We start from the raw sequence: 25,796 nt of genomic DNA on the forward strand, positions 1-25,796 counted from the left end.
CAATAGATGTTACAATTGTAGTTGAGTTGTATACAAACACAAAAAAATTAAAATCAGAATCAATTTTACAATTTTGTTTGGAAATTTCATAGTTGGGCCGTGATCTTAAATCTCATAATTCTCTTCAATTTCATCAAAACCAAACAAAACCTTAGCTCACCTCTTTCACGTCTATTCGTCTTCATTCTTCTTCTCCTCTTCTACACCAACAATGGGTAGGTATCCGTCTGTCACTCACCCGCACCTCACTCCCCCACTCTCCACCTAGATTTCACCGCCGGTCACTCCTCCTCCGTCACCGACGAAACACACCTCTCCCAAACCCCCGCCGTATTACTAACTCTCCAATTTAATCTCATTTATTTCCGTGTGATGTTAATCAGTTGATTCTTTAACTAAATCCATGGGGCACAAGAAGCGTCTTCCCGTTTCCCGCTCCAAACACACTCCTCCGCCGCCGTCATCGGCAGCGGCGGTCACCGGTGATGAATCCGAGGCATCGCCGAATCTTGCGATTGTGAAGGTCGAACAACCGTCGGTTTCTGTTCAATCTAACGGTTTATTATCGTCTTATTCGTCAATTAAAGTCGAATGTGAGCGCGCTTTAACCGCTCTTCGCCGCGGAAATCACACCAAAGCGCTGCGTTTAATGAAAGAGTCGTGTGTGAAGCACGGCGATGGTGCTAACTCAGTGCCGCAGACTTCCGCTCTGATTCACCGCGTGCAAGGGACGGTATGTGTTAAAGTAGCTTCTATAATTGATGATCCTAATGCTAAACAACGTCATTTGAAAAATGCGATTGAATCTGCTCGTAAAGCCGCGGAGTTATCTCCGAATTCTATTGAATTTGCTCATTTTTATGCTAATTTACTTTACGAAGCGGCTAATGATGGTAAAGAGTATGAGGAGGTTTTAAGAGAGTGTGAACGTGCCTTAGAGATAGAGAATCCAATTGATCCTGCTAAGGAGAGTTTACAAGATGAGAGTCAACAGAAAATTACGACTCCGGAAGCTCGAATTACTCATGTGCAGAATGAGTTGAGGAGTTTGAAGCAGAAATCTAGTATTGCTTCGATTTCTACTTGGATGAAGAATTTAGGGACTGGTGAGGAGATTAGGTTGATTCCTATTCGGAGAGCTACCGAGGATCCTATGGAAGTTAGGTTAGTGCAAACTAGGAGATCTAATGAAATTAAAAAGGCTACGAAAACTCCCGAAGAAAGAAGGAAGGAGATTGAGGTAAGGGTTGCTGCTGCGAGACTGTTGCAGCAGAAATCCGAGAGTGGTGTGGGTAGGGTTGAGGGAGAGAGGACTGATACGGGATTGGAAGGGAACTCAGCGAGTGATAAAAGAGGGGATAGAAGAAAGTATGGAAATGCTAGGAAGGGTGGGAGTAATAAGGAGAGGAAGGATTGGGTGAAGTCGTTTTGGAATTTGATGACTTTGGAAATGAAGAGAGATTTTTTGAAGATTAGAGTTGAGGATTTGAAGAATTATTTTGCTTTGTCGAAGAATGTACTTGCTAGTGATGTTTTAAATGAGGCGTTGGCATTTGCTGAGGAGAATAAAACTTGGAGGTTTTGGATGTGTTGTAGATGTTTTGAGAAGTATATTGATTCTGAGAGTCATTTACATCATGTAGTGCAAGAGCACATGGGAAATCTTATGCCGAAAATGCAAGCTGTTTTGCCCCAAAGTGCAGATAATGAATGGACTGAGATGATTCTTAATTCTTCTTGGAAACCATTGGATATTTCATCCGCAGTTAAGATGCTTGCAAGTCAAGAAAAATGTCAGGACGGGGAAGTTGTTGAGGATTTGTATTTAGGGAGCACTGCTGAGTGTGACGATTGCTTTAAAGATGCATGGGATTCATCTCCGGAGAAAGAGAATCCAACTGAAAATTCTGGATATATTGATTGCATAGGAGATAGCAATGAGATAGATAATTTTTCCACTGTTGATTGTAAAGAGTGTAATGGTATTCGGACTTCAATGCCCGTGAACTGGCCATTATCAGAGGACATGGAGCGAGAAAAGCTCCTTGAAAAAATTCATGCATCACTTGAGGCGCTTGTCAAACACAAGTATCTCGCTGCAAGCCATTTAAATAAGTTGATACAACTTACAACTCACGAGCTTCATACTTCTGCATATGGATCTCAACTTCTAAACCATGGCGTGGATCAAACACTATTATGCATTCGCTTTTTGGATGCATCCCAGCTTAGAAAGATCCTCAAATTCTTGCAGGAATTATCTCATTCTTGTGGTTTGGGAAGATATTCTGAGAAAAGTAGTACTATAGATGATTTAAATGCTGCTCAAGTTTTCGAGATTAAAGATAAAATTGTTCTTAATGGTGATGCTTCGTGTCTCTACTTGGATGAATGTCTATTGCCATCTGAATATGCCCCTAGCAGTCCGTATGATGTGGCCACAAATACTTCTCATGTTGGAGTTCCACCTGATGCTGATTCTTTACTATCATGGATATTTGCAGGCCCCTCAAGTGGGGAGCAATTGCAATCATGGATGCAAACAAAAGAAGAGAAAGTCCATCAAGGAATGGAGATTCTCCAATCTCTTGAAAAAGAGTTTTACCACCTGCAGAGCCTCTGCGAGAGAAAATGCGAGCATTTGAGCTACGAAGAAGCATTGCAATCTATAGAGGATCTCTGCCTTGAAGAAGATAAGAAGAGGGAGTCCGACATGCATGATCGTAGCTGCTACGAGTATGTACTTAGGAAGCGGAAGGACAACCTTGTCCACAGTGGAAATGATGATCTGTTTATTAGCAGTGGTATTGAGTCAGATGTCATAGCAAATGTATTAAAAGAAGTAGAGGAGATGAATCGCAATCAATTTGGATATCATGATACTTATGGTGGTGTGACCTCTCAGTTGTGTGACTTGGAATCTGGTGAAGATGTTGATTGGAGAACAAGGGACTATGCAAATCAAATGGACACATGTATACAAGGTGTGATTGATGGACAAAAACACCAATTATCAGTAGAGGTGAGTTTGTTCGTTATAGGGATTATTGTAAATAAAAAAGATATTTGCAGCCATTCTTCCACTTAAACTTGGTTGTTTTGTTATGCAGCTCAGCAAAATTGACGCCCGAATAATGCGAAACGTAACTGGGATGCAGCATTTGGAACTCAAACTCGAGCCTGTTTCTGCCCATGATTATCGGTTGATTTTGTTACCCCTGGTGAAGTCTTACATGAGGGTTTGTACTGGATCACTTAAAACTGTTTGTGATAGTCGATGGAAGCCGTGCAATTTCTTTTATCTGACAATTCTTTTTGCAGGCACAATTGGAGGATTTAGCTGAAAAGGATGCCACCGAGAAATCTGATGCTGCTAGAGAAGCATTTTTAGCAGAACTGGCACTTGATTCTAAGAAGGGCGCTCGAGGAGGAAATGATGGGTCAAAAAATACTCAGGAGAAGTCAAAGGATAAGAAGAAGAACAAAGACTACAGGAAAACCAAGGATCTGAAGGTTAAAAATTTATATTTTGGCTAACTCCTTCAGATAAAGTTTCACCGTGGTATAAGTGAGTAGTATAATCTATAATTGGTGGCACTTATCTAAATTTTCATTGTGTTTCAGGCTACTTTTGGAAATGAACAGGACTTGCTGCATGACGAGTCCATTGAATTGGGGTATATCTCACTGTTAAACCCCTTAGCACTTTTAGCTGCAACATGCTGCAAATAATAAACACACAGACTAAGTTTAGATCATTGTGTTTGATTGATTCTTGCTGCAGTTCCTTTCCAGGTGTTTTGGATGGTGACCCAGATTCTGAGGCTTTTAATTTGGTGAATGGTGATGACATGAAACAACAAGAGGAAGAATTTAAACGTAAAATTGAGCTTGAAGAAGAGGAAAGAAAGCTAGAAGAAACTCTGGAGTACCAGAGACAAATTGAAAATGAGGCTAAACTAAAGCACCTTGCTGAACAACAATTCAAGAAATTTAATCAGGGTTTTCCAGATAAGGTGGCTAATAAAATGCATGATGTTTACCTGGTCCCTGGTGGTGATGCTGCACTTGAGCCATCAGTGAGTATAACTCTTTGAGGTTTTCCTTTTGATTTTGACTTCATGAAATAGATTTATGTGTTCAACTGATACTGCTTCACCATCTCCATATCCTTTAAAAATGGCATTCTGGAATTAAATGCTGGAGGTTGTAATGTGTCAGTATAAAAGCCTTATCTAAATTTGAACAACATTGCACTTTCAGGAACAATTGACCAACAGCATTCTTGAAGTCAAGACTAAGGAAAATGGTGTTGTATTGTCAACAAAGCCTTCTTCGATGTCCAGCAGCCAAATTACTAGCGTTTCACCTAACACAAAAGCAAAGCTAGGTTAGCATTACAGAAAAGGCTTTCTGAATGAGGCTAAGTTTGGTTGTAATTTTCAAAACCTTATTGTTATTGTCTTGCAGAGTTATGTAATGGAGAAGCTACGGAAAATGGCATTTTGCCATCGGACAGACGAACAGGAAGGAGAAGCAGGCGGCAGAAAAATTCTGCTAGATCTTTTGATGGAAAATGTCAAGAAGTTTCAACTGATAAGAATACTGTTGAAGATGGAAATAGTATGTGTTTTTGCTGTGATCACACACTTTTGTTTCTTTTGGGGGCTCATTTTTTAATTAATTGGGTGCATGCGAATGAACTAGGATCTTTTCTAACTTGATTTAAGCTGCTGGCTTCTGATGTGTATTAATTTAGACCGTCTCTTCCAGTTCAATACCTGATCAATCTGTTTTAATTTGGCTGTTTATTGCTTACTCCATTTTATCAAAATCAAAGTATTTTAGGCTTTGATGTCGATTGTTTGACTTTTTTTTTTCCATATTCTGCTGTCCTACATACTTGTTGCCTAAGGTTGGTTATGGGCAATCTAGTAAAAGTTTTTCAGCAATTATCCCTCAAAGCCGGTGATGGATAATCACCATGAAGTTAAAGCTAATTTTAGTACATGTTGTTTATGTGTGAACAGTTACTTCAAATATGGGGGACTCTGGGACTAAGACCTTGAGACAATTACAGGCAGAGGAGGATGATGAGGAAAGATTCCAAGCTGACCTTAAAATGGCTGTACGCCAAAGTCTTGGTAAGAAATTCTTTTATTATAAATTTTATTGATAAACAAATTTTTTTATTCTTTTATTATAGCATGGATTGTTGTATTGGTCTATCACTTTTGCACTAGGAGGGAAACTTATTACCAAGGTGGAAAACCTGAATCCTTATTACATTGAAGTTGATAAATATCTGATTTTGGCTTCATATGGGCCTTCTTCATTATTATCTTGGGAAAATTACATCATCCCCTAAGGTTATGTCAAAATTACCGTTTTTCTCATGAATTTTAAAAAGTTACTGTTTCCCCCTGATTTTTGGGTATCAGATAACTGAAATCCCCTTACAAGGGGAATTCGGTTAAATCAAATGGAACTAAAATAATTGGAGTTTCCCTTATAAGAGAATTTCAGTTATACGGAACTAAAATAATAGGGGTAAAACAATGAGTTTTTAGAATTCAGAGGGAAAACAAAAATTTGACTAATCTCGCGCGGGGGGGGGGGGGGGGGGGGGGGGAGGGAATAGTAAGTTCTCTTATTATCTTTGGTAAATTTGCATAATACTACCACTCTGTTGAAAGTTGTGGACATATAAATCTGACTCAAAAAGGTTGGGGATTGCATCTGAAGTTTGAAGTATCTCTCCCATCTAGATGCACTGATGACATAATGCATACTTGTGGTTTTCACTTATCATCTTATGGAATGATCTTCTGGATCGTCATTCTTGATGGAGCTGACCAGGTTTTAGGCTAGTAGTGCCTGTTCCGAGGTGCAATGCATACGACTACATATTTATCAGCATCTGAAACGTTATTTTCTTTTTACTGATTTACAAATGTGTTCAACACTATCTAATATGTATATTTTGTATTTTCTAGACACATTTCAAGCACGTCAAAAACTACCTTCAAATTTGAGGAATCTACAATGCACGTCTATGGAAGTTAAGAATTCTGTTGAAATACCTAATACAGCTGCAATTGAAGATGCAAATGGAACTGATGTGGTTGGTATGGGCCTGCAAAATGACACTGGTGAATACAATTGTTTTCTGAATGTTATCATACAGGTGAGTTCCAGCTATAATTTATGTTACTTCATAATTGATTTAATCTGTGCTTCTCATTTTTATGTTTTGTGCCTTTTTTCTTCGTGGTTTATTTTGTAAGCACAGTCCTTGTGGCATTTAAGATGTTTCCGGGAGGAGTTTTTGAGGAGATCAACATCAGAGCACGTTCATATAGGAGAACCATGTGTTGTCTGTGCATTATATGAAATTTTCACTGCCCTGAGCATTGCATCCACAGATATGCGGAGAGAAGCTGTTGCGCCTACTTCCCTAAGGATATCTTTGAGCAATTTGTATCCAGATAGTAATTTCTTTCAGGAGGTATTATATGCGGAACTGTCTTTGTAAATCTTGCATTGTGTAAGTTATACTTCATTGAGAATTGTATTTCTCCTGTTGCTTACAATGTGAGAGTTTACACGCACAGGGTCAGATGAATGATGCGTCTGAAGTATTGGCTGTATTATTTGATTGCCTTCATCAAGCATTCACTCCCTGTTTAAGCATTTCTGATTCTGAATCGCTGGAAAGTAACTCTAAGGGGTCTTGGGATTGTTCAAGCAGTTCTTGTATAGTACATTCTCTTTTTGGAATGGACATTTTTGAAAGATTGAACTGTTACAGCTGTGGTTTGGAGTCCAGACATCTGAAGTATACTTCTTTCTTTCATAATATAAATGCCAGTGCGCTTCGAACAATGAAGGTTTGTGCTGGTGGTACCGATGCTTTTTGCAACCACTTGTCAGTGGAGGTGTAAAATTTGTTCCGCTTACTTCAGTTTCCTAAATTTTCAGGGTATGTGTGCTGAAAGCTCTTTTGATGAGCTTTTAAATCTAGTGGAGATGAATCATCAATTAGCATGTGATCCTGAGAGTGGCGGTTGTGGGAAGCTAAATTATATCCATCATATTCTATCAACTCCTCCACATGTTTTTACAACAGGTAATTTTTCCTTTAAGTTAAATGAAATTTGTCGTTTGCTAATTAGTGGTGCTACTTGCGGAAACTCAAAACTATGATTCCTTTTGTTTTGTAGTTCTTGGTTGGCAGAATACTTGTGAAAATGTGGGAGATATTGTAGCAACATTGGCAGCTCTTAATACCGAGATAGATATCAGTGTTCTTTACCGTGGTTTAGATCCAAAAAGCACGCATAGATTGGTTTCGGTGGTACGTAAAATAGAATAGAATGATCTTCAATTAATTTTTCATCAATATTTGATTATTGATGCTAAAAGTTGGTCAGAGTTGGTAAAGTGAAAAACAAAATCTTCTGTTTGATTCTCTCAATAATTATATATATAAGAAATGTCTTCTGAGGGATAATACTCAACTCAAAGCCGTAATGTTAAATTACGTGATGTTGGCTAATAGATCCTTTTCAGTCTGCCTCTGTAGTCATTTAGAGATGAAAGATGATTAAACACTTGAAAACTGAGGCCAATTAGGAATGTTGAAGATTAACTAAAAGATTTAGCTAGCAAGGAAGTGGAATCTTGAGTAGAACCCTTAAAATTAGTACAGAGTCAATAAATGAAAAAGAGAATGGATGTGCAATTATGTGCTCTTAATCCCTGCACGAGAATAACAAATCTCATTTAATAATCTTTTTTTTCTCAGGAAGCATGAATTGATAATTTTTTTGAGAAATTGAAACATTAATTTCGGCTGAGTGGGTTTCCCTCATTGTTTGCTGTATTAACTTCCTCGTTTTCCTCCACTTATGGGTGTTAACTTTGTTCATCGTATTACTCCTACTTTTAGGTTTGCTATTATGGCCAACATTACCATTGTTTCGCCTATAGTCAGGACCATGAACGATGGATTATGTATGATGACAAAACTGTTAAGGTAACTTTCTCTTCTATTGTTGGTCGTCTCTTATTTCCGATAATCGGTGTGTAGCTATTTCTTTACAGTTGTTATTCTGTTTCAGGTGATCGGTAGCTGGGCTGATGTTCTTTCCATGTGTGAGAAAGGGCACTTGCAACCTCAGGTTCTCTTTTTTGAAGCTGTAAGTTAGTATTACTGGAACTTGGCAACTTTGTTTGCTGCACAAGAAAAACACCTGGCTTGGCATGGCTCGAACATTTTATTGCTGTCGGCTATGAGATGTTAGTTCTACATTGCATGGATTCGGTATTATAAGAAATGCAGCAATAGTTTTGAAGGGCAAAGAACATTATGATGACGAAAAGAAAATAGTGATTTAAAAAACAAAGAGTTGTCGTGTATATCGGAAAGTTTTGTAGGAAAGATATGGAATTTTCACAAGGAAGAACAAATGTACAAGGGAGATATTCTTTTTTTCAGCTTGAAGAAATTGTTAACAGAAGAGCCTAGAGTGTAATACGTTTGACAGGGTTATGTGGATCGTTCCGATAAGGTGATTCAGTTTTGAAAAATGCAATGGAAGAATATAAAGTGCTTCATCAGTGATGACGAATAAATGTTGGATGGTCGGCGGGAGCATATACAAGTAACAGTTGTAAGTGGGGAATTTAGTGAATTAGATGCAGAGGTGCTTATAGGTGTCCAATTTTTCCCTCTTTGAAGAGGTTTATGTACAGATTACATTATGACCCCTTTGTGTCTATTTTACTCTTTCATATGCAGCTCATTGTTATCGCATATGATCATATAATTTAGATGGGGTTTTTTCATAGTAAATCTAATTTTGCTCATTTTTTTCATGTTCAGTTAGTTAGTGCATGTTATTTCTTTTTGCTTTTTTTTTTTTTAAATTTCCCCTTTCACATTTTCAGTTATGCTGCCACATATTAATCTACATTCTGTTTCAAGCTATTGACCTTCTGCTTTTATTATTGATTTGGGACTATTGTGCTTTGGATATTTTACTAAAAAGTAAGTTCCTATCAATAAATGTAATATAAATCATGCCAAAATTACCAACAGTTTGATCCAAACCCAAAATGGACTATAAAAGATAAAAGAAACTGTAAGTGTAAATTTGAAATTATGGACTCATAATACGGTTAGGTAATTGGGTGACATCTATGATTCAGTTAAAAATCCTTTTCAATGGAATATTTCCACATTCACAATCCAAATAATTCGAAATTGAAATTGAAAATGAAGTTAGAAAATAGCTTGCATTCTTGCATACAACATCTACAAAATCTACAGCCTGTAGAGTTGTACCTAAGCAAGTAACAACCAAGAAATCCACGTTTTACTTGTGTCAAAAAAAATTGAATTTCTGATTTACTCTTATAATTAAATTATTAACCCAATAAAAAAAAAACATATTATACAACACAAGCCACATTCATCGACTGTGTGATATAAAAATAGCCATAATTTGTGGATTCGCATGTCTTGGTATAAATTAAGCGATATAAATAGACAACTAAATCTACTATGTGCAGTGTAACTATTAAATCAGATTGACCATAAATATATCTCCATTTGGCTCAAAAAAGCTGCATGGAAAAGGATTAGAACCCAAAAAGCCACGTATTAATGTAACAAACAATAAAATAAAAATAAGATTGACCAAAAGCTGATAACCCCAAAAATAGGATTCTGCTAAACAATCAACATTTGTCACTAACGGTCATATAATAACAATAATACTTGAAACAAAATTAAACAACCACCTCAACTTCCTTCAAATTCGCAAATCTTTCTCTCTCTACATGATCTTCATTTTTACTCAGTCTTTTTCACCTCCACCAAATCCGCTCATATCAGACCTGTTCAGCATTATAATAAAATGTTTTTTTTTACCCTTTTCAGTTTCAACAACACCACATTTTTTCACTTTTACATTTTACTAATATTTTTTCCTTTTCTTTCATCATCAAGTGTTACTATAATTTCAACCATCTCAAATACAAAAACCAAAAATTTTGGATGCTAAGAATATGACACTAAAAGGTGGCACCAGCCAAGCTTGTGCTGCGTGCAAATACCAGAGAAGAAAATGCTCCAGTGACTGTCCTTTAGCACCTTATTTCCCACCTGACCAACCAAAAATGTTTCAGAATGCTCATAAATTATTTGGTGTCAGCAACATTATAAAGATTCTCAAGAAACTCGATGCATCGCAGAGAGGGGAAGCTATGCGTTCTATAATCTACCAATCGAATATTCGCGACAGGTTTCCGGTTCATGGCTGCTGGGGAATTATCTGTCAGCTACATTATCAAATTAGGCAAGCTGAAGAAGAGATCCACGCCGTTCATTCTCAGCTCGAGATGTATAGACAACATCATCATCACCATCAGATTTCTTCTTTAACTGATGATATAGCTTCACAGTTAGAATTAGGCATGGCTCCTCCTAGTAATAATATTAATATTAATATTAATAATAATAATAATTCCCTTTCACTTTTTGGCCAAACTAATTCTACTCCTCAGAATTACAGTGGTTTGCCTATTCCACAGCACCATGCTTACTCTAATAGCAGTAATAACGTTAATTACAGCTCTGCTTACTTGGATTCTAATAAGGATCCTTTGGGTAATTCTTTGTGGGTTCAGCACCAATATGCTACTGCTGCTAATAATAATATTAACAATTCTATGGCGATTCAGACTCAGTTGGTTAATTCACAACCACTACCTATTCAACAAGTTGTTCAAGATTATGATGAAATTCATCCGTTTTTCGATACTATCGATGATAGGCAATCTTATATCGATTCTAAAGAAGCCTATGAGTCAAGGTATTGTTTCTGTTTATTCAACTATCAGGCTGTTATTCAACATAATCTTAGATATTATGTTGCACGGAAACTTGTCCGAGTCCTCTGTTTCAGTGTGTCTTCTTTGTTTTTAGAAACACTTTGAAACTCTGAACATTTATCTTCTAACGGAGTAAATATAATTTTCTGCCAGTTTTTATTTCAGCATTTTTCTTTTGGTGTTTCTGTTTCCGCACAACATAGTGTGCGTGTATATATATTTAATTAACGAAATAACCAAAAAGAATTCAGAATAAAATATTTCTAGGATTGATTTTGTACTGGTTTTAAAAAATTTATGGTATAATTTATTTTTTCCAGCTCGGAGGAATCATTAAGGGACACGACACAACAATGTATGGAACATGTTGCGGAAAATGAACTAAAGACTGCAGCTGCATGCTTTACTCTTACCAGTGTCAATTGAAGAACTGATGAGCTACACAAGCAACCAATTGGTAGTAACTTATCAGAGACTCGAGAATAGAACTTTGATTTTAATTCTTTCATATTTTTGGTTATTTTTAATTTTTGTTTACTTCTCTCGAATTCCACATTTACATAGTACATTTAACAGTTTTGAGCTATCCTTTCTCCTTTTAAACCCCTTTTGTAGAACTTTGAATTCCTATAATAGAATTTAGGATAGGCTATTATTATTATATTATGTTCTTGTTTTCAATAATATGTAGCCTTGTTTAGAAGCCTGCGAGCTGGTCGAATTTTGTGGAGAATATTTATGTTATGGGGAATCAGCAGATTAGAGTACAAAGTTGTTCTTTAATTGAAGTTGATGTAAAACCTAAAGGAAATTTATCTGTATTCAAAGGTCTCAACCTGTTTGTCTATAACTGATTTCTTAGAACTGAATCACTAAGAACAGATGCATATTAACTCATAATATATTTGCAACTTTTGAACATTTGTACTCTGAAAATATCATATGATGGCTTAAAAGTATTTTCTAGTTAAAGTAATGAGTCTAGATTTCTTGGAACTACTGGGTAAACCATGTTCAATATCAAGACTTCTGTTTTATATGTCAATAAAGCTCAGAAACTCGTTTACGATGAGTTTCGTGATGATTTTGAAAGAATGCTGCTGTGGGGTTAAAGTCTACGGTGGTACCAAATTTTTCTCTCATGTATCATTTTGATGCCTTAATTTTAATTTGTATTTTTGTTTCCGGCGACTGTACTTCATTCAATTTTGAGTCAATTGCCTTCTGACTTGGCATCAGAATGGTAATATTTTCTGTATATTCATCCATCAAAGTTTCACGTCAGATTTGAAAATACAAGGGGAATATTTGGTATCAAATTAATACATAAGAAAAAGATTTGGTTCCATACGCACTTTTGTGAATCTGACATGGCAATTAAGATGAACGTATATACAGATATATTCCCACTCTGATTCTCACGTCAGAAATATTTGATCTGAATTTTATAAAATATCGTTGCTTGAAATAAATGGTATCGAAATAGTACAAACCAAAAATAAGGTACCAAAATAATACAAAAGCAAAAGATTTGGTACTATCCAGGCTTTTAACCCTCAATATGTGTGGTATAGAGAAACAAGGGGGAAACCTGCTATAAATACTTTAAATTTAAGAATGTAATGCGTGTATTGACTATAGACAGAAAGGCGCACATGGTGATGGAAATGAATATGTATCTGATAAAGTTGAATCTTTCATTTGAAATTCATATGAACTATGAAGGTAAACACCGTAATATTTCATTTGAAATTTCTTGGCCAATACAATTAGATTGAAGAAAGGAAACCAAAAAAACAATTATATACAGCATTTGATCCGTAGAATGCGTGAAATTAGCAGAATCGGATGAAACAGCAAACAAAAACAGTATCCTTATAGTTAAAACCTCCTTCATGTTATCAAGAATTTAAGAAGTGTGTCAGATTTTTCAAGCAGCATTGAGAAGCAAGTCAGGTGTCCACAACTGAGTAATTGAAGTGGTTTCTTTCAATGCAAGTGACGAAACAGGATAGAAATTATTAACTTACGTGGAGTAAGTTCACAGTAATCGGGTGTTGTATGAGCCACATGTTGGGCATTTATGATAATGCCAATGGTAAGGAGCATCTCCTTTCTTCTCGCAGTCATTACATAGTATAATCTGCAAATTCATTTATAACTTGATCAAGATGTATTTTGTATGGTTGCAAAACAAAGGTAAGAAGATAAACCATCATGAACCTGAGTCCTGTCTGAATAATCATCTGGCATTTTCTCTTCAGCCATTAATGCGTCCAACATCTTAAAGTACACCTGAAAGTCATTCTTGCATTATATCAACTGAACTTCGCAGTTACTACTACTAGGTCAAATAAGCCATCAAAAAACTCCATAGCCAAAAGCTTTTGATGATCAGTAAATGTTGATGGGCCTACTTTTATCAAAAACATTCACAGAAAAGATAGATAACATGGGAGACATAAAAGTTTTGGTCTCTTTGAGTAGTCTACATAGAACCTTTTTCTTAAGGATCATGAGTTTTTGAGTTTTAATATATCTTTATCAGATTTAACATTCCATAAATTAATTCAAAAAGTATGATAGAAATATAAGCATAAAAGGGAACTGAATTCAGGGAATTAGAATTCGGGCTTCCAATGTTAACAACATAGTACAAAGTACATTTTCATCACATCAAAAACAGCCAAGAGAAACAGCAAGTGATGAATAATAACGTACCCGCATATCTCCAAGTGACTTGCTACAAATTGGGCAGGTATACTGAGTACAAGTGTAGTCCTAGCAACAGCATCACAAGCACCTTGAAAAGTGTATCTATAAGTGAAATACAATTGAAGAAAGATAACAATGGTTGCAGCTGAATACCCGAAAACATGTCGAGTGCATCATATGACCACAAGGTAGGGATTTTGCTGGATTGGTCGAGGTGAAAATGTCCTCATGGCAAATAGGACAATTTTTTTCCAAGCATTTTTCTCTGCATACATGCACCAAAAGAGATGTTGACATGCAGGCATTGCAGTTCATGCAATGGAAGTAATTAATGCCCAAACCCTTCCCTAGTCGGCAGATGTTACAGTAAGGACAATGGTAGATTTCCCTGTTAGGATAAAAATGTCAAAAAACAGGAAATTTGGAGTTAACATATTCAGTAAAAACATAGAAGAGTTGAAGTACAATTACTCAAAAAGAAAAAATGGAGGAATATCCAAAATCTCTAATCTCATCCAACAATCCAAAATCTCCATCTCATCCAACTAGCTGGTTAGAGAATAGACTAGAGTGCTAAAATAAGTATGGCCATCAATATGGTATAATGATACTACTCTAAAGCAGCTCAGCCTTAGTCACAAACATCAATTAGAATCCAAGTTCTGAGAAAGAAAATAGGTTCTCATCATGTTAGTGTAATTATAAGGAGCTTCGTGACAGCAGCTAGGCCTCTTAACAAGAAGGCACTTGTAGTGCTCAATAACACGAGGCAAAGAGACTCTAGAGTGAACACTTAAAGTCCTGCTATGTTTAAGAAAAGGTCAATCTTCTTACTGGCTCCGGTGATTGACCACAACATGATCAAATCAAAGATTTAAACAAACATTATCTCTATTCCGCCATCAAAGACTTAATTTCCGCTCGTATATCAATACATGCGGATAGTTTCATCTCAAGGATAAGTTGACGGACAGATGAGCAGATTGGCCAATGCGGATTGAATCAAATAACTATGAATGCCCTTTTATTTAAACTAGTTTCTTGTGCACGTGCACTGCACATGGTTTATAATTTTATTATCTATCATGATTTATATTTGAGATTGTTGAATGTAATTTTTTAATTATATATGTATCGTGATTTATATTTGAGATAGTTGCATGTGGTTTTCTCTTTAATATATTTATCATCATTTATATTTGATATTATTTAAATATAAAATTAAAAATTGTATCAATAATCTAAAAAAGCTATACATATAACCATACAAACAACAAAGCATAAAATTAATTAGTTGCATATGATTTTTTTAGGTCCATTTCTTACAACCCAAAAAATTTAAGCTATGTATGTTTTTGAACCTATTTGTTACTATTCATTTACAATTATATTCTTAATTTATCTACTTTTATTTTAGGTGTGATACACATGATTAATTAATATAGTGATTGATACACATAATTTAATTAATGTAGTGATTAGTAATGTGTTTGTTAATATTTTATTTATAATAATAAATATCAAAAAATATAAATATTGAAAAATTAAAAATTAATCAATAAAATTAATAAGCTAATACAAACAGAAAGACTTGATGTTATTTATAGATTACAATTTTGTATATTTGATTAGGATTAGAAAAGACTTCTAAGTGGTTAATTAGGATTAGGAAAGGATTTACAATGGTTAATTAAAATTAGGAAGATATGGAGAGAATTTTTATGTCTATAGAAGAGTTAGTGGTTGATTAGAATTATGAAAGATTTTAAGTAGTTAAAATCTATAAGTTATGGGGTGGGTATTTTTATCCATGGATGGAAGTGTTTTACCCACTAATACAATTTTATATATGTTATAGATTATTAAGGAGTCTGCACCATGCTATGTGAAAGTTTGAAGTTGAAAAATACTGCTTCAACTAACCTACATGTGCAGCCGGTGATGATTTCTCAATTCTATCAACTTAAATAAGGTTCCTGATTTTAAAATTCTATTTTAAAAGAAATTGTTTAATGTTGACATTAGTAGTCGCTTGGATTTTAGATCTCAATGCAAGTATATCCCAAGTCTAAACATTCTTCATTTTCTATTTCGATTAAATACACATACTAGAAAATGACAGATCGAGATGCAAAAGATCCATCCCATAATTCCGGCTGTGATAAATATTAAAATGGCCAAACCAAAGGGAAAGGATAAGTTTGATTCTCTGGGAGTTGGAAACTATACTCCTACAAAGTTAATGCGGGTTAAAATTCACCAATTCAATAACTAACTACTAAGCAATAAAATTTATAGAAACTTTTGAAAAAGTTAGTCAAGTTGTATCACCTTCCATCATCAAACAATTTGCAAATACTGCAATAATATTTTGCCATAAATAAGTTGTTGCACGAGGCAGTTGAGCAAGTTTGACCAATTGGCTGAATAGCCAAGCATTTCATGCACATCATCTTGGTAATTTTTCTTCTGCAAAGTTGATAGGATCAACTGAGACCCACAAAAATTGAAAAAAGAGAAATAACTTCTAAAAACTATAATGGAAGAGTATGCATACTTAGTACATACCTGTCTGTCACATGATCAGCCTCCTCATTATGGCAATATATGCATGTGTAGATCTTACTACAACAGTCAGTGACGAGTTTACAGGATCTTTTATAGTGCTTGCAGCCCCACACTACTTTTTTGTCATCGTGATAAGATGGATGTCTTCCTGGAATGTCTTCTTCATTGCCATTGATGGTTGTATTTGAACGAGATATCCGCTGTTGAACAATCCAGCGGCTGAAAAGAGAACAAAAAGAATATTGATTATATGGCATCCTCAGGCTGCAGGTTAAACCTATTGTTCATATTGCCTCAAATATCAGCACATGCCATATGTGGCCATAATTTTATAACCGTGGCAAGCTTCAATTTTTAATTTGTAAAAAGATTCCAGTGATCTAATATCCATAAATTATTATTTGTCTCGGTATCTTTTTTTCTGATTAGGTGGTAAAATGACATGTGAAAAGTGTTTGTCATTTAGGTAGTACCATTGTGAAAAACCATGCATTTTATTCTTTTCTACATGACAAAAGACACATGTAAATGTTTAATGATAACGAATGCCTATACCAACCTCATCGTCAGATTCTGGATTATATATGATTTCTTCTGAGGATCTAAGGATGAGTCACGAGAGGCCCTTCTTATTGCAGACTCTAGATCTTCTTGGGTCATAGTCAAAAGGTGCCCATGCTGCCCTAACTTTGTATTTGACTGAAAAGGTTTGCCTGGTTCAGGTTTACCCATCTCATCTCCAATATTAACTACTTCATTGAATCTCTTCGTCTTACCTTCAGCAAGAAGCTTTCCACATTCTGAACATCCATTATTTGGATCTTCAGTAGCAACCTTCCCTTTATCATCCAAATTGCACTCTCCAAACATGTCAGTATTAGCAGCAGAGGCATCTTTTTGTGAAAACTTGATGCTCTCATCACAAATGATGTCATCCTGTTCTCTGCGAGCATCTTTGGATAGATAACTTGAGATAATGTCTAAAGGATCTGCAGTTGGTAAAGTATTACTGTCCTCTGCCACAGGAGAAGCACCATACCCTTCTAACCACTCCCCTAACCATTCATCAAACATTGTATTTTTTGTCACATTACGCCATAAGGACATCATTACCTGCTGTTCTTCCGGTGTTAAGGAACCAATCAACCAGATAATCATATTTTGTAATGATTCTGCTCCCACTTTCCCTAACATGAGTCCCATTATCTTTTCTTGCTCCTGGATAGAAAATTGTCTAAATAAAGGCCAAAGTTGAAGCTCTTCATGATGGATGTGATCGCAAACCAACTTGTGCATTAATTCGCATCTATGACGGAGCTTCGTAGACAATGAATTATATTTTGCCACTGTGTGAGCCAGAATGCTTGAATCGGCACTAGACAATGATGTATGCAACTTAGACATCTTATCTAACATGAGAGATATATCATTGAAATATTCAGATTCAAGCTTGTGGTCCATAGAGTAGGTGCAGCTAATGTTTTGGACATCCTTTTTAGCTTCTAGAGCAGGAAAGGCAATCTCGTCTTCAGTTTCACTGTGAAATTGGTGGTGATGCCAGAAATGATGGAAATGCTGGCTGAACTCTGTAAGATATCCGATGTTTTCAGCCAATCGAGATGAACCAGACACAAGGTAATCCAAGTCTTTCTTCAGAGCCTTGTGGAAGAAAAAGATGAGATCGATTGGCTTTGGTTCATTAGTAACAAGAATTGCAGAACTCTCCGCAGGAGAAAAAGGGTTCAACAATCTTTTCGTTGAAGGGAAAAATATATGCCGATTTATCTCACTTGCATAGAACTCCCCATACATCTCAGCTTTGCAAGAATCAGGACAAGAATCCGATAGAAGCATTTTGCCTTTATAAGAAGAGACCGGTTCCGTTGTACTGGGTTTGGATTCTTTAGGAAAATGCACATTGGAGAGCAAGGGTGATTTTCCAACCACCTCTTTGATTTGCTCTGGTAGAAATGAGCATCTACTACTAAATGTTTTGTGCAACTTCTTTCCAATGGAAGTCTTACCTGAATAACCAATGCGGAACCATTCAAGTAAGAGAGATGCAAAAGATGAATTGGATAACTTATCTCCATAGTTCCTTCCATGAAGAAATGGCCTGGAATCATTCTCAGACAAATGAGCCGCAAACCAATGAGCTACACACTTTAGTAGTCCTAGTGGCATCAGATGAAGGCTCATATACAAAAGCTGTTGCTGGGCATCCTTGCTACATTTCTTCATAATAAGGGGAAATACCTGGTAAAAATTGAAACATGTCAATTTATTTGACAATGTTGTAAACATTAAATAATAGCTGGTTGCTGGATGACACCACATCAAGCTTTCTGGATTTTTAGAAGAAAAATGATGGAACAGACAAGACAACAAAGTACCTCTATTTCCTGAAAGTGAAATTGTTTGCTAACATCCATCACAAGGGACTTCAGTTCCTGGCAAAGCTTCTCGATAAATTTGCTCAAAGACAAACTATTTTGAGCATTGCACTGTAGTAATTTGTGAAGGCTTTCTATACGGCTTTCAACCAGAAACTGTTCAGTGGAGCAGGTAGATGGGTGGTCGTTGCCAGGTTCATTTAACACAGGGTAAAAGAATTTCTTCAATGCATAGCTGATAATCAGAAATTATTTATAACTGTCAAAGTGAATCAAAGAGAAGATAATATAATATAAAGGAAAATAAAACTCAAAATTATTGTGGTTGAAATTATGTTACATAAATATGCTTGGGTAGCCAATCACCCATACCAATTATACCTGTAGAAGGTTACAACATCGGCAAGAAATTTCAGCCGGACAACTATAGAATCCATATCCGAAAAAAAGATTTTGCTTTCAGATGCCTCTTCAAGTATTTCCTTCAAATCTTTCTGAATGGCACGGTGCCAAAGATGGAGGCAGTCAGCCACATCATTTACTGCATTGGTGGGGACATGACATGTCTTCTTCCCTTCCCTAAGCGAATGTGGCAGACCTTTGATATATGTAGGCCCATCACGAGGTTCATTCGCAATTTTGGTGATAGCCTCCGACGAGGACTGATCATTCCTATGAAGCCAAGAAACTACCACCTACAAAAGTAATGTGACAGGATCATCAAACCACAACTTAATCTTGACTTAGACTTAGATCGGGATATACCTCTTGCAGTAATATTTCCTGAGGCGCAACTTCCTTAATACAACGAGTAAAATCTACTCGTTGTTCTGGAGTTAGCAAGCAGATCATCCACGGCAACATCTCCTCCAGCAGGATCACAGGAATGCTACAGAAAAACTGCCACATAAGCAAAGCCTGTTCTTTGGAACAGAAGTGCTCCATGAGCAAAGGAAAAACCTGCATTGATCCATGGTCTTAATATATTTAGCAAAGATAACAGAAATGGAATCATGCTTCTTGTAGTGCTTAAGACAATTAATTATGGGTGTTGCTACCCCAAAATTAGTTAGATGATTTTGTCCTGCAATTGGTTACAATTTAATTAAATTTCCTCCGTCCCCCTCATATACATGCAATCTGACAAACAATAAGTTCTATCTGCTCCTATAGGTTTTCCTGAACCTAAATTATGCCCATTTCACTTCATCTCCATGTGGTCATACAGCATTCTAGCCAGCAATGGCCTTCATTTTTTCTAAAACTGCCCCAACGTAAATGCTTCATGTGGAAGTTGCAACATAAGCTTTAAATCTATGATTCACTGGGAAAGGATCAAAATATGATCGAGGAGTTTTGAATTCTATAATTATGAGTAGCTTCCATCATATAGTGATTGTTATCAGTATCTATTTACCACTCATTTAAAGAATTCCATTTCTGATGCTTAGTTAATTTAAATTCTATAGCTCTTTCTTCTTTTCTAACCTTTGTTTGGAAAATTTCAAATATCTACCAGCAATTCTACCGAGGCATATCAAGCATTTCTAGCACACCGATAATCAATTTCAACACCAGAAAGTAAATGAATGACCTACATGCTTTTCTTCTTTGAACATATGGTTGCTAATGGAGGAATCCATGGTGGCAATGCAAGATAAAAGTTCCTGAAATAGCGCCTGCTTTGAACCGTGATTATCATCTTTGGCTTCGCTTTCGTCGAGTGTACTCAAGCAACGAAAAACGGAGCCGAAGTCCTCAGCTATTCTATCATGTTCTAGTGCGTAACTCTGCACCACATTTTTAATGTGCTCATCTAATGCTAGAAATATAACCTGCACAACGCAAACAACTACTGTAAATCATAGCACTACAACTAGAATCTTCAATATATAAAATTTCTTAATTAATTAAGTTTAACATAATGTATCAAATTAACAACAAAAATTAGGTTAACTAAGTTGGATCTTAAAACAAATTAATCAAATTAGGTTAACAAAAGTAGTAATTAAACTGACCTCATCTTCAACAGCAGCGTGATAAGTCTGTACAAGTTTAAGAAAATCAAAACGGCGACGAAGTTCAACGATCAGCTCGTGTCGTTTATTATTATTGACACTATCATCAGTACACACACTAATTATTTCTGAAGCTAAAACAGCGAGGCTGTACAGCTGTGCAAGCTCTTCGCGCATAGCTTTGTGAAAATAAACGAGCAGGAGGATCGGAGCGTCGGATAGCGATACATCGGAGAAAGTATTTGACTCCTCCACCGCCGGCAAAGACGAAGAGACTCCTTTCTCCTTGTCCGGAGGACGTTTGGGAGTGTCTCCGCCGGCCATTAAAGACAAAATAAAGCACCATGAACGGCGGCGAGGAGCAAAGGAGAGGAAGAAGGATCGGCATTGGAGATAACGGCAGAGTTATTAAGGGGAGTGATTATGATGTGTTGATTAGAGAATAGAAACTGATTATAATAATTCTTTAAAGATTTTTTATGTTTGTAAATTGTAATATTAAAAGATTAAAAACACCGTGGAGTGACGGTGACGTTTCAACGAACTTCGATCGGCGGTGTTTTTTAAAGGGTTGACATATAAATCTCAACGCGCCTCTTCATTTGTTTGGCGGGAAAATGCCTCTTCGTTTTTATTTGTTAATCTGATTTAGGATGACGTTATTTTCAGATCAAAATTTTATAGGGACAGGGACAACAAAGCAATATTTTTATTCACTCAGAACCTAATCTAGCCGAATCGATTTTTTTTTTTCAATCAAAAGGAACCAAAGCTATAAAGATGTAAATTCTAAAAATTGAATTGAACCAAACCAAATCAGTTCGTTCCAATGATTAGTTAGATTTAATTCATTTTTCAATTTTTACACTAAAATTTAATTGAATTTTTCATGTCTAAACTTAAACAGAATTAAAAATATTAAATTTTATGATAGTGTTTTATTGAATCGAACTGAATTTATTATTTTTAATTTTAATTTTTTTTTAACAGAGATAGAACTACACTATTACAAACAAACTATAGATATACTACTATTTACAAATTTAAACGCTATTCACGCCATCCACATTGTTTATGTTGAATACATCGCTATGGCGGACGATGTTACAGCCGCTTGCTTCTGACGCTTCGAGCCTTCCTCCAAATATTCTTCAATATTTTCATCTTCTTTTATCCATGAGGGGATTCGAACCCACGCCCCCTTAGACTTGATGCCTCACTCCTTAGCCAACTGAGCTAGAGGTCATTGGCTTTAATTTTAATTTGACTCGGTGCTCTAATTTTAATCAATTATTATTTCTTTCCTTCCAAAATAATTTCTTTATTTAAAGAAATAAAAAAATAAATAAGCTCTAAAATATTATGATAAATTCTGTAATACCATGGCTACAATAATCAAATTGATAACCATTTATTTATTTTTTTTAAAAAAAAATTGATAGTCAATTTTTTTTTCAATTTTTTTTTCATTAATCATCTTATGTATTACATTCTTAAATACAACATAATAATTGATCCCGAGCTTATATGAACTACGGTTCTCGTATCAATCACTCTGGTACTTTTGATCACAAGGGGTATTACAATACCCTTCGTCTAAGACAATTTGTCCATCCTTAAGCAACACATTAAATATATAATCCGTTTTGGTGAAATCGAATGAACATTCTTTTTAGACTGTCATAATCTTTTTTCATGAAACTTGGTTTCTTTATGAGCGAAAATTATATGATAATTTGCATTTAGATTTGGCCGTATTTATCTCGTCGTACAAATACTCGTCTTTACAATCATCCTCAACACCTGGAACATCCGACTGATCGCGATAGTAAATTTTTTTGGAGGCTCCTAACCTTTACTTCTTTTCGTCGAACAACCTCTTATAGCTAATAACACTTTTGGTTAATTCGAAAAGGTCTCATATTAGTGTGCTCTCTCAAGGAGAAGCTCATTCCTTTCACAATAATGAGAACATAGTCATGTTCGAAGATTTGGATCATGCAATAAGTGCTTAAGAATTAAGACCCTGAACCAAGCGATGTACTTCTCAGTTGATTCATTGGAAACTTGTGATGTCCTTACAAGGTCGGCAAACATAACATTATTTACGATGTACATTATACTTCTCGTGGAACTTCATCTCTAGATCCTTGCACGACCTAATTGAATTTAAAAGCCAGTGTGACTACTTTGTATAAATCATCTTGATTAGAGAGCTCATAAAACACCTCAACTTTAACAAAAGTACGAGCCTCAATATCTAAATAATATATAAACTCAAAGGTTAAATCATACTTCTTCTGTTCCGTTTAAAAAAATAATAATTTTCACATATTTAAAAAATTTATATCATATCTTTAGTACAATTTAAATAAATTTTATATCATATTTTTAGTATAATTTAAATAATTTTTTTTAACAAATAAAATGATTATAATTTCAAATATAATTTATAAAACCACCTTAAAAATAAAATTTTACTATTCTCTTATTAAACCATTATGATGAGGCCAACATAACGAATCTGTCCGAAAGTGTTGGAGTAATATTTCCCTATTATGCAAGTCTTTTAAAAAGAAGTGCCATGAAAACAGCAAATTAGAAAGAGTGAATCAAGCATTCCGACTTTGTCTCAACTCTGCATAGCTTAATATTTTTAATTAGCAAACTATAGAAAAGTCAAAATTAAAATAATCAGATTTTTAAAACTAAAGACAAATAAGGGATTCGGTGAGAAATGAAAGAGAGGGTGTGAGTTCATGCCGTCCGTATCTTGTCATTACGTAATTAAATTACTATAAACTTGTTTAGCATTACTATAAACTTGTCATTACCTGTTCTATAATTATTTTTGTTCGTGTCGCCATTTGTGCACGTGTGCATCTCTGTCTAGCTCGTGCTTTGCACCTGTCTCCACGAGCTTTCCATGCTCTTGCCACTCTCATCAAACATGACTAAGCTTTTGCCCTATTATTTGACCCTTAGGCCTCGGTTGGGTTCGTTTTATATCAATTCCTAAAAAATTAACTTTCCGGAAAGTATATTTCCTGAAAAGTTAATAAATATTATTTATTTTGATTTTTACTTTTCGGAAAGTATAAAATTAATTTTTAATTAAAAGACAAAAAAATATTTTGATAATTTTTATATTATTAAATAAATAATTTTTTTTTTAAATTGAACAATAAATAATTTAATTTTTATTTATTCCCTAACAAATTTGTCAAGCGTTGCTTTGGCTTTTTATTATCAGTTAAGTAATTATTATTGAATTAATATATGATAATAAATACGATATTGTTAATAAGTATTTTCATTGATTCACTATCCATCATTAGTTTTAGAAATTTATCATTCTATCAATATATAATTATGTACATTTGATAAGGGGTTGCATTAAAAAATATATGAATAAAAATATATTCCATTTAAGCATAAATAACAAAATAATTAAATATACAAGTGGCACATATTAAATTATTTATTAAAGTTATTTTATTTAAGTTGTCATGTTTAAATTATTAATTTAAATATTATATAAGTTAAAATAAATTTATCATAACAAATATTGTAGATACAGTTTATTAATTTTAAATAAGATTAAAAACATTGTTAATTTTTTTTATAATTAGAGAGCGGGAGCACTTATAGGAGGATCTCAACCCACGAGCTAGTTTGATGTCCAACGCTTATACCATTTGAGTTATAGCTCATTGGTAAATTATTATTTTATTAAATAGTAAATAAAAAACTATGGTATCCTTTTGACAAAAAAATATTCTTATTTTTTTAAAATAATTTTATTAATACTTATATAATGATGGTGACATAACCTAATTTTTTATATTTTCACTAATATTGTAATAAAAACTCATGTCACGTTTTTTAAATAGGTGGTTTAATCACCAAAAAATGCCAAACCTATACGTTTTGTGTCAATTATAGCCAAATCTTTAAAAATCACCAGATTTAGCCAAACCTTATATGTTCTGTTTCTTTTTTAGCCATTTTTGAATCGAACCGGTTTTTCTGACACCATGTCATCCACATCACCGCCAACTAAGCAATTGGCTGGCATGTCAGCTGAAATATTTAAATAAGGTTTGGCTATAACTGACAAAAAAAAAATAGGTTTGGTATTTTTTGGGTGAATAAACCTAATTTTAAATTCAAGCCAATTTTTAAATTTAATAATTAGTAAATTAATTATATCATTTATGAAATTTATGAAATTTATATATATTTAAAAATAATTAATATTTCCTATTTAATACTAATTAAAATTAATTTTAATTTTTTTATTAAACCTAATTAAATATAATAAATTTATATTATAATATATTTTAATGAATATGTAATTAAAAAAATGAATCAATGTATTACTTAGAAATTAATGTTGAATTAAATTTGGTGAAAGGATTTAACGTTCATGATGATTTTGAACTTGATTTATTATTTTTAATGTTGTTGAGATCTTGTTATGACTAGATTTAGATAATAAATAAAATAGTTATGTGTAAATTAAGGTAAGTTTTTGGCTATGCTGACATATGCGTTTATGCTTATAAACATCATGATATATATTGATTACAGCACAATGAGCTTCACTTTTTAAAGAAAAAAAAACGAGAAAATAATTACACTCATCTTTAAATAAGCAGTCTATTCAGTGATTATTTTTATGTTTATGTGTGTATAGTTGAATTATGAACAATATCGTATGTTTGTTTACTCTCAGATTGTTCGTCGGAAGACGAACAATTGATCTCAAATGGCGGCGGTGTCAAAGAACCGACGACTGGAATTTCAAAAAAAATTCAGATGAATATGATATTTTTTGTTTTTAATAGAATTTAAATTAATTATATATCCATCAAATATGTAAAAAAAAATTATTAGAATTATTTAAATTTAGTAAAAAAAATTAATTTTAATTAGCGTTAAATATAAATATTATTTTTTAAATATATATAAATTTTATTATAATATAATTAATCATTTAATTATTTAATTTTAAAATTAGTTTTATTCACCAAAAAATACCAAACCTATGCATTTTGTGTCAGTTATAGCCAAACCTTATATAAATATTTCAGCTGCCATGCCAGCCAATTGCTTAGTTGGAGGTGACGTGAACGACACGGTGTCAAAAAAACCGGTTCGATTCAAAAATGGCTAAAAAAGAAACATAACATATAAGGTT

The 25,796-nt window shown here is 34.3% G+C and overlaps 3 protein-coding genes across 5 annotated transcripts; 2 read left to right on the forward strand and 1 right to left on the reverse strand.

Annotated features, from left to right (window-relative positions):
- The first annotated feature begins 79 nt into the window (after window positions 1-79).
- LOC126671275 (uncharacterized) lies at window positions 80-8,878 on the forward strand. The gene is made up of 15 exons (XM_050365031.1): window positions 80-3,022; window positions 3,111-3,239; window positions 3,322-3,513; window positions 3,625-3,677; window positions 3,785-4,079; window positions 4,264-4,390; window positions 4,471-4,623; window positions 5,031-5,144; window positions 5,997-6,187; window positions 6,293-6,508; window positions 6,615-6,890; window positions 6,982-7,129; window positions 7,224-7,357; window positions 7,952-8,038; window positions 8,124-8,878. Exons 1-15 carry the CDS (start codon window positions 404-406, stop codon window positions 8,208-8,210), a joined length of 4,821 nt encoding a protein of 1,606 aa, XP_050220988.1. The 5' UTR covers window positions 80-403; the 3' UTR covers window positions 8,211-8,878.
- An 810-nt stretch (window positions 8,879-9,688) lies between these two features.
- Window positions 9,689-21,211, reverse strand: LOC126673062 (zinc finger protein BRUTUS-like At1g18910). Of its 3 annotated transcripts, none has more exons than XM_050367026.2 (13): window positions 20,594-21,211; window positions 20,174-20,410; window positions 19,341-19,535; window positions 18,957-19,270; window positions 18,576-18,810; window positions 16,742-18,438; window positions 16,183-16,401; window positions 15,946-16,083; window positions 13,768-14,002; window positions 13,621-13,680; window positions 13,123-13,194; window positions 12,930-13,042; window positions 9,689-10,171 (listed from the first exon to the last, which is right to left on the reverse strand). In XM_050367026.2, exons 1-12 carry the CDS (start codon window positions 20,915-20,917, stop codon window positions 12,941-12,943), a joined length of 3,828 nt encoding a protein of 1,275 aa, XP_050222983.1. In that variant the 5' UTR covers window positions 20,918-21,211; the 3' UTR covers window positions 9,689-10,171; window positions 12,930-12,940. The 3 variants fall into 3 exon arrangements, with proteins under 3 accessions (XP_050222983.1, XP_050222982.1, XP_050222981.1); XM_050367025.2 differs by having other exon boundaries at window positions 9,689-10,450; XM_050367024.2 differs by lacking the exon at window positions 9,689-10,171 and having other exon boundaries at window positions 12,576-13,042.
- LOC126673063 (LOB domain-containing protein 27) lies at window positions 10,075-11,485 on the forward strand. The gene is made up of 2 exons (XM_050367028.1): window positions 10,075-10,880; window positions 11,220-11,485. Exons 1-2 carry the CDS (start codon window positions 10,075-10,077, stop codon window positions 11,323-11,325), a joined length of 912 nt encoding a protein of 303 aa, XP_050222985.1. The 3' UTR covers window positions 11,326-11,485.
- Window positions 21,212-25,796: the final 4,585 nt, after the last annotated feature.

Source organism: Mercurialis annua, linkage group LG3 (genome assembly GCF_937616625.2).
Source record: "Mercurialis annua linkage group LG3, ddMerAnnu1.2, whole genome shotgun sequence".
Lineage (NCBI taxonomy): Eukaryota > Viridiplantae > Streptophyta > Magnoliopsida > Malpighiales > Euphorbiaceae > Mercurialis > Mercurialis annua.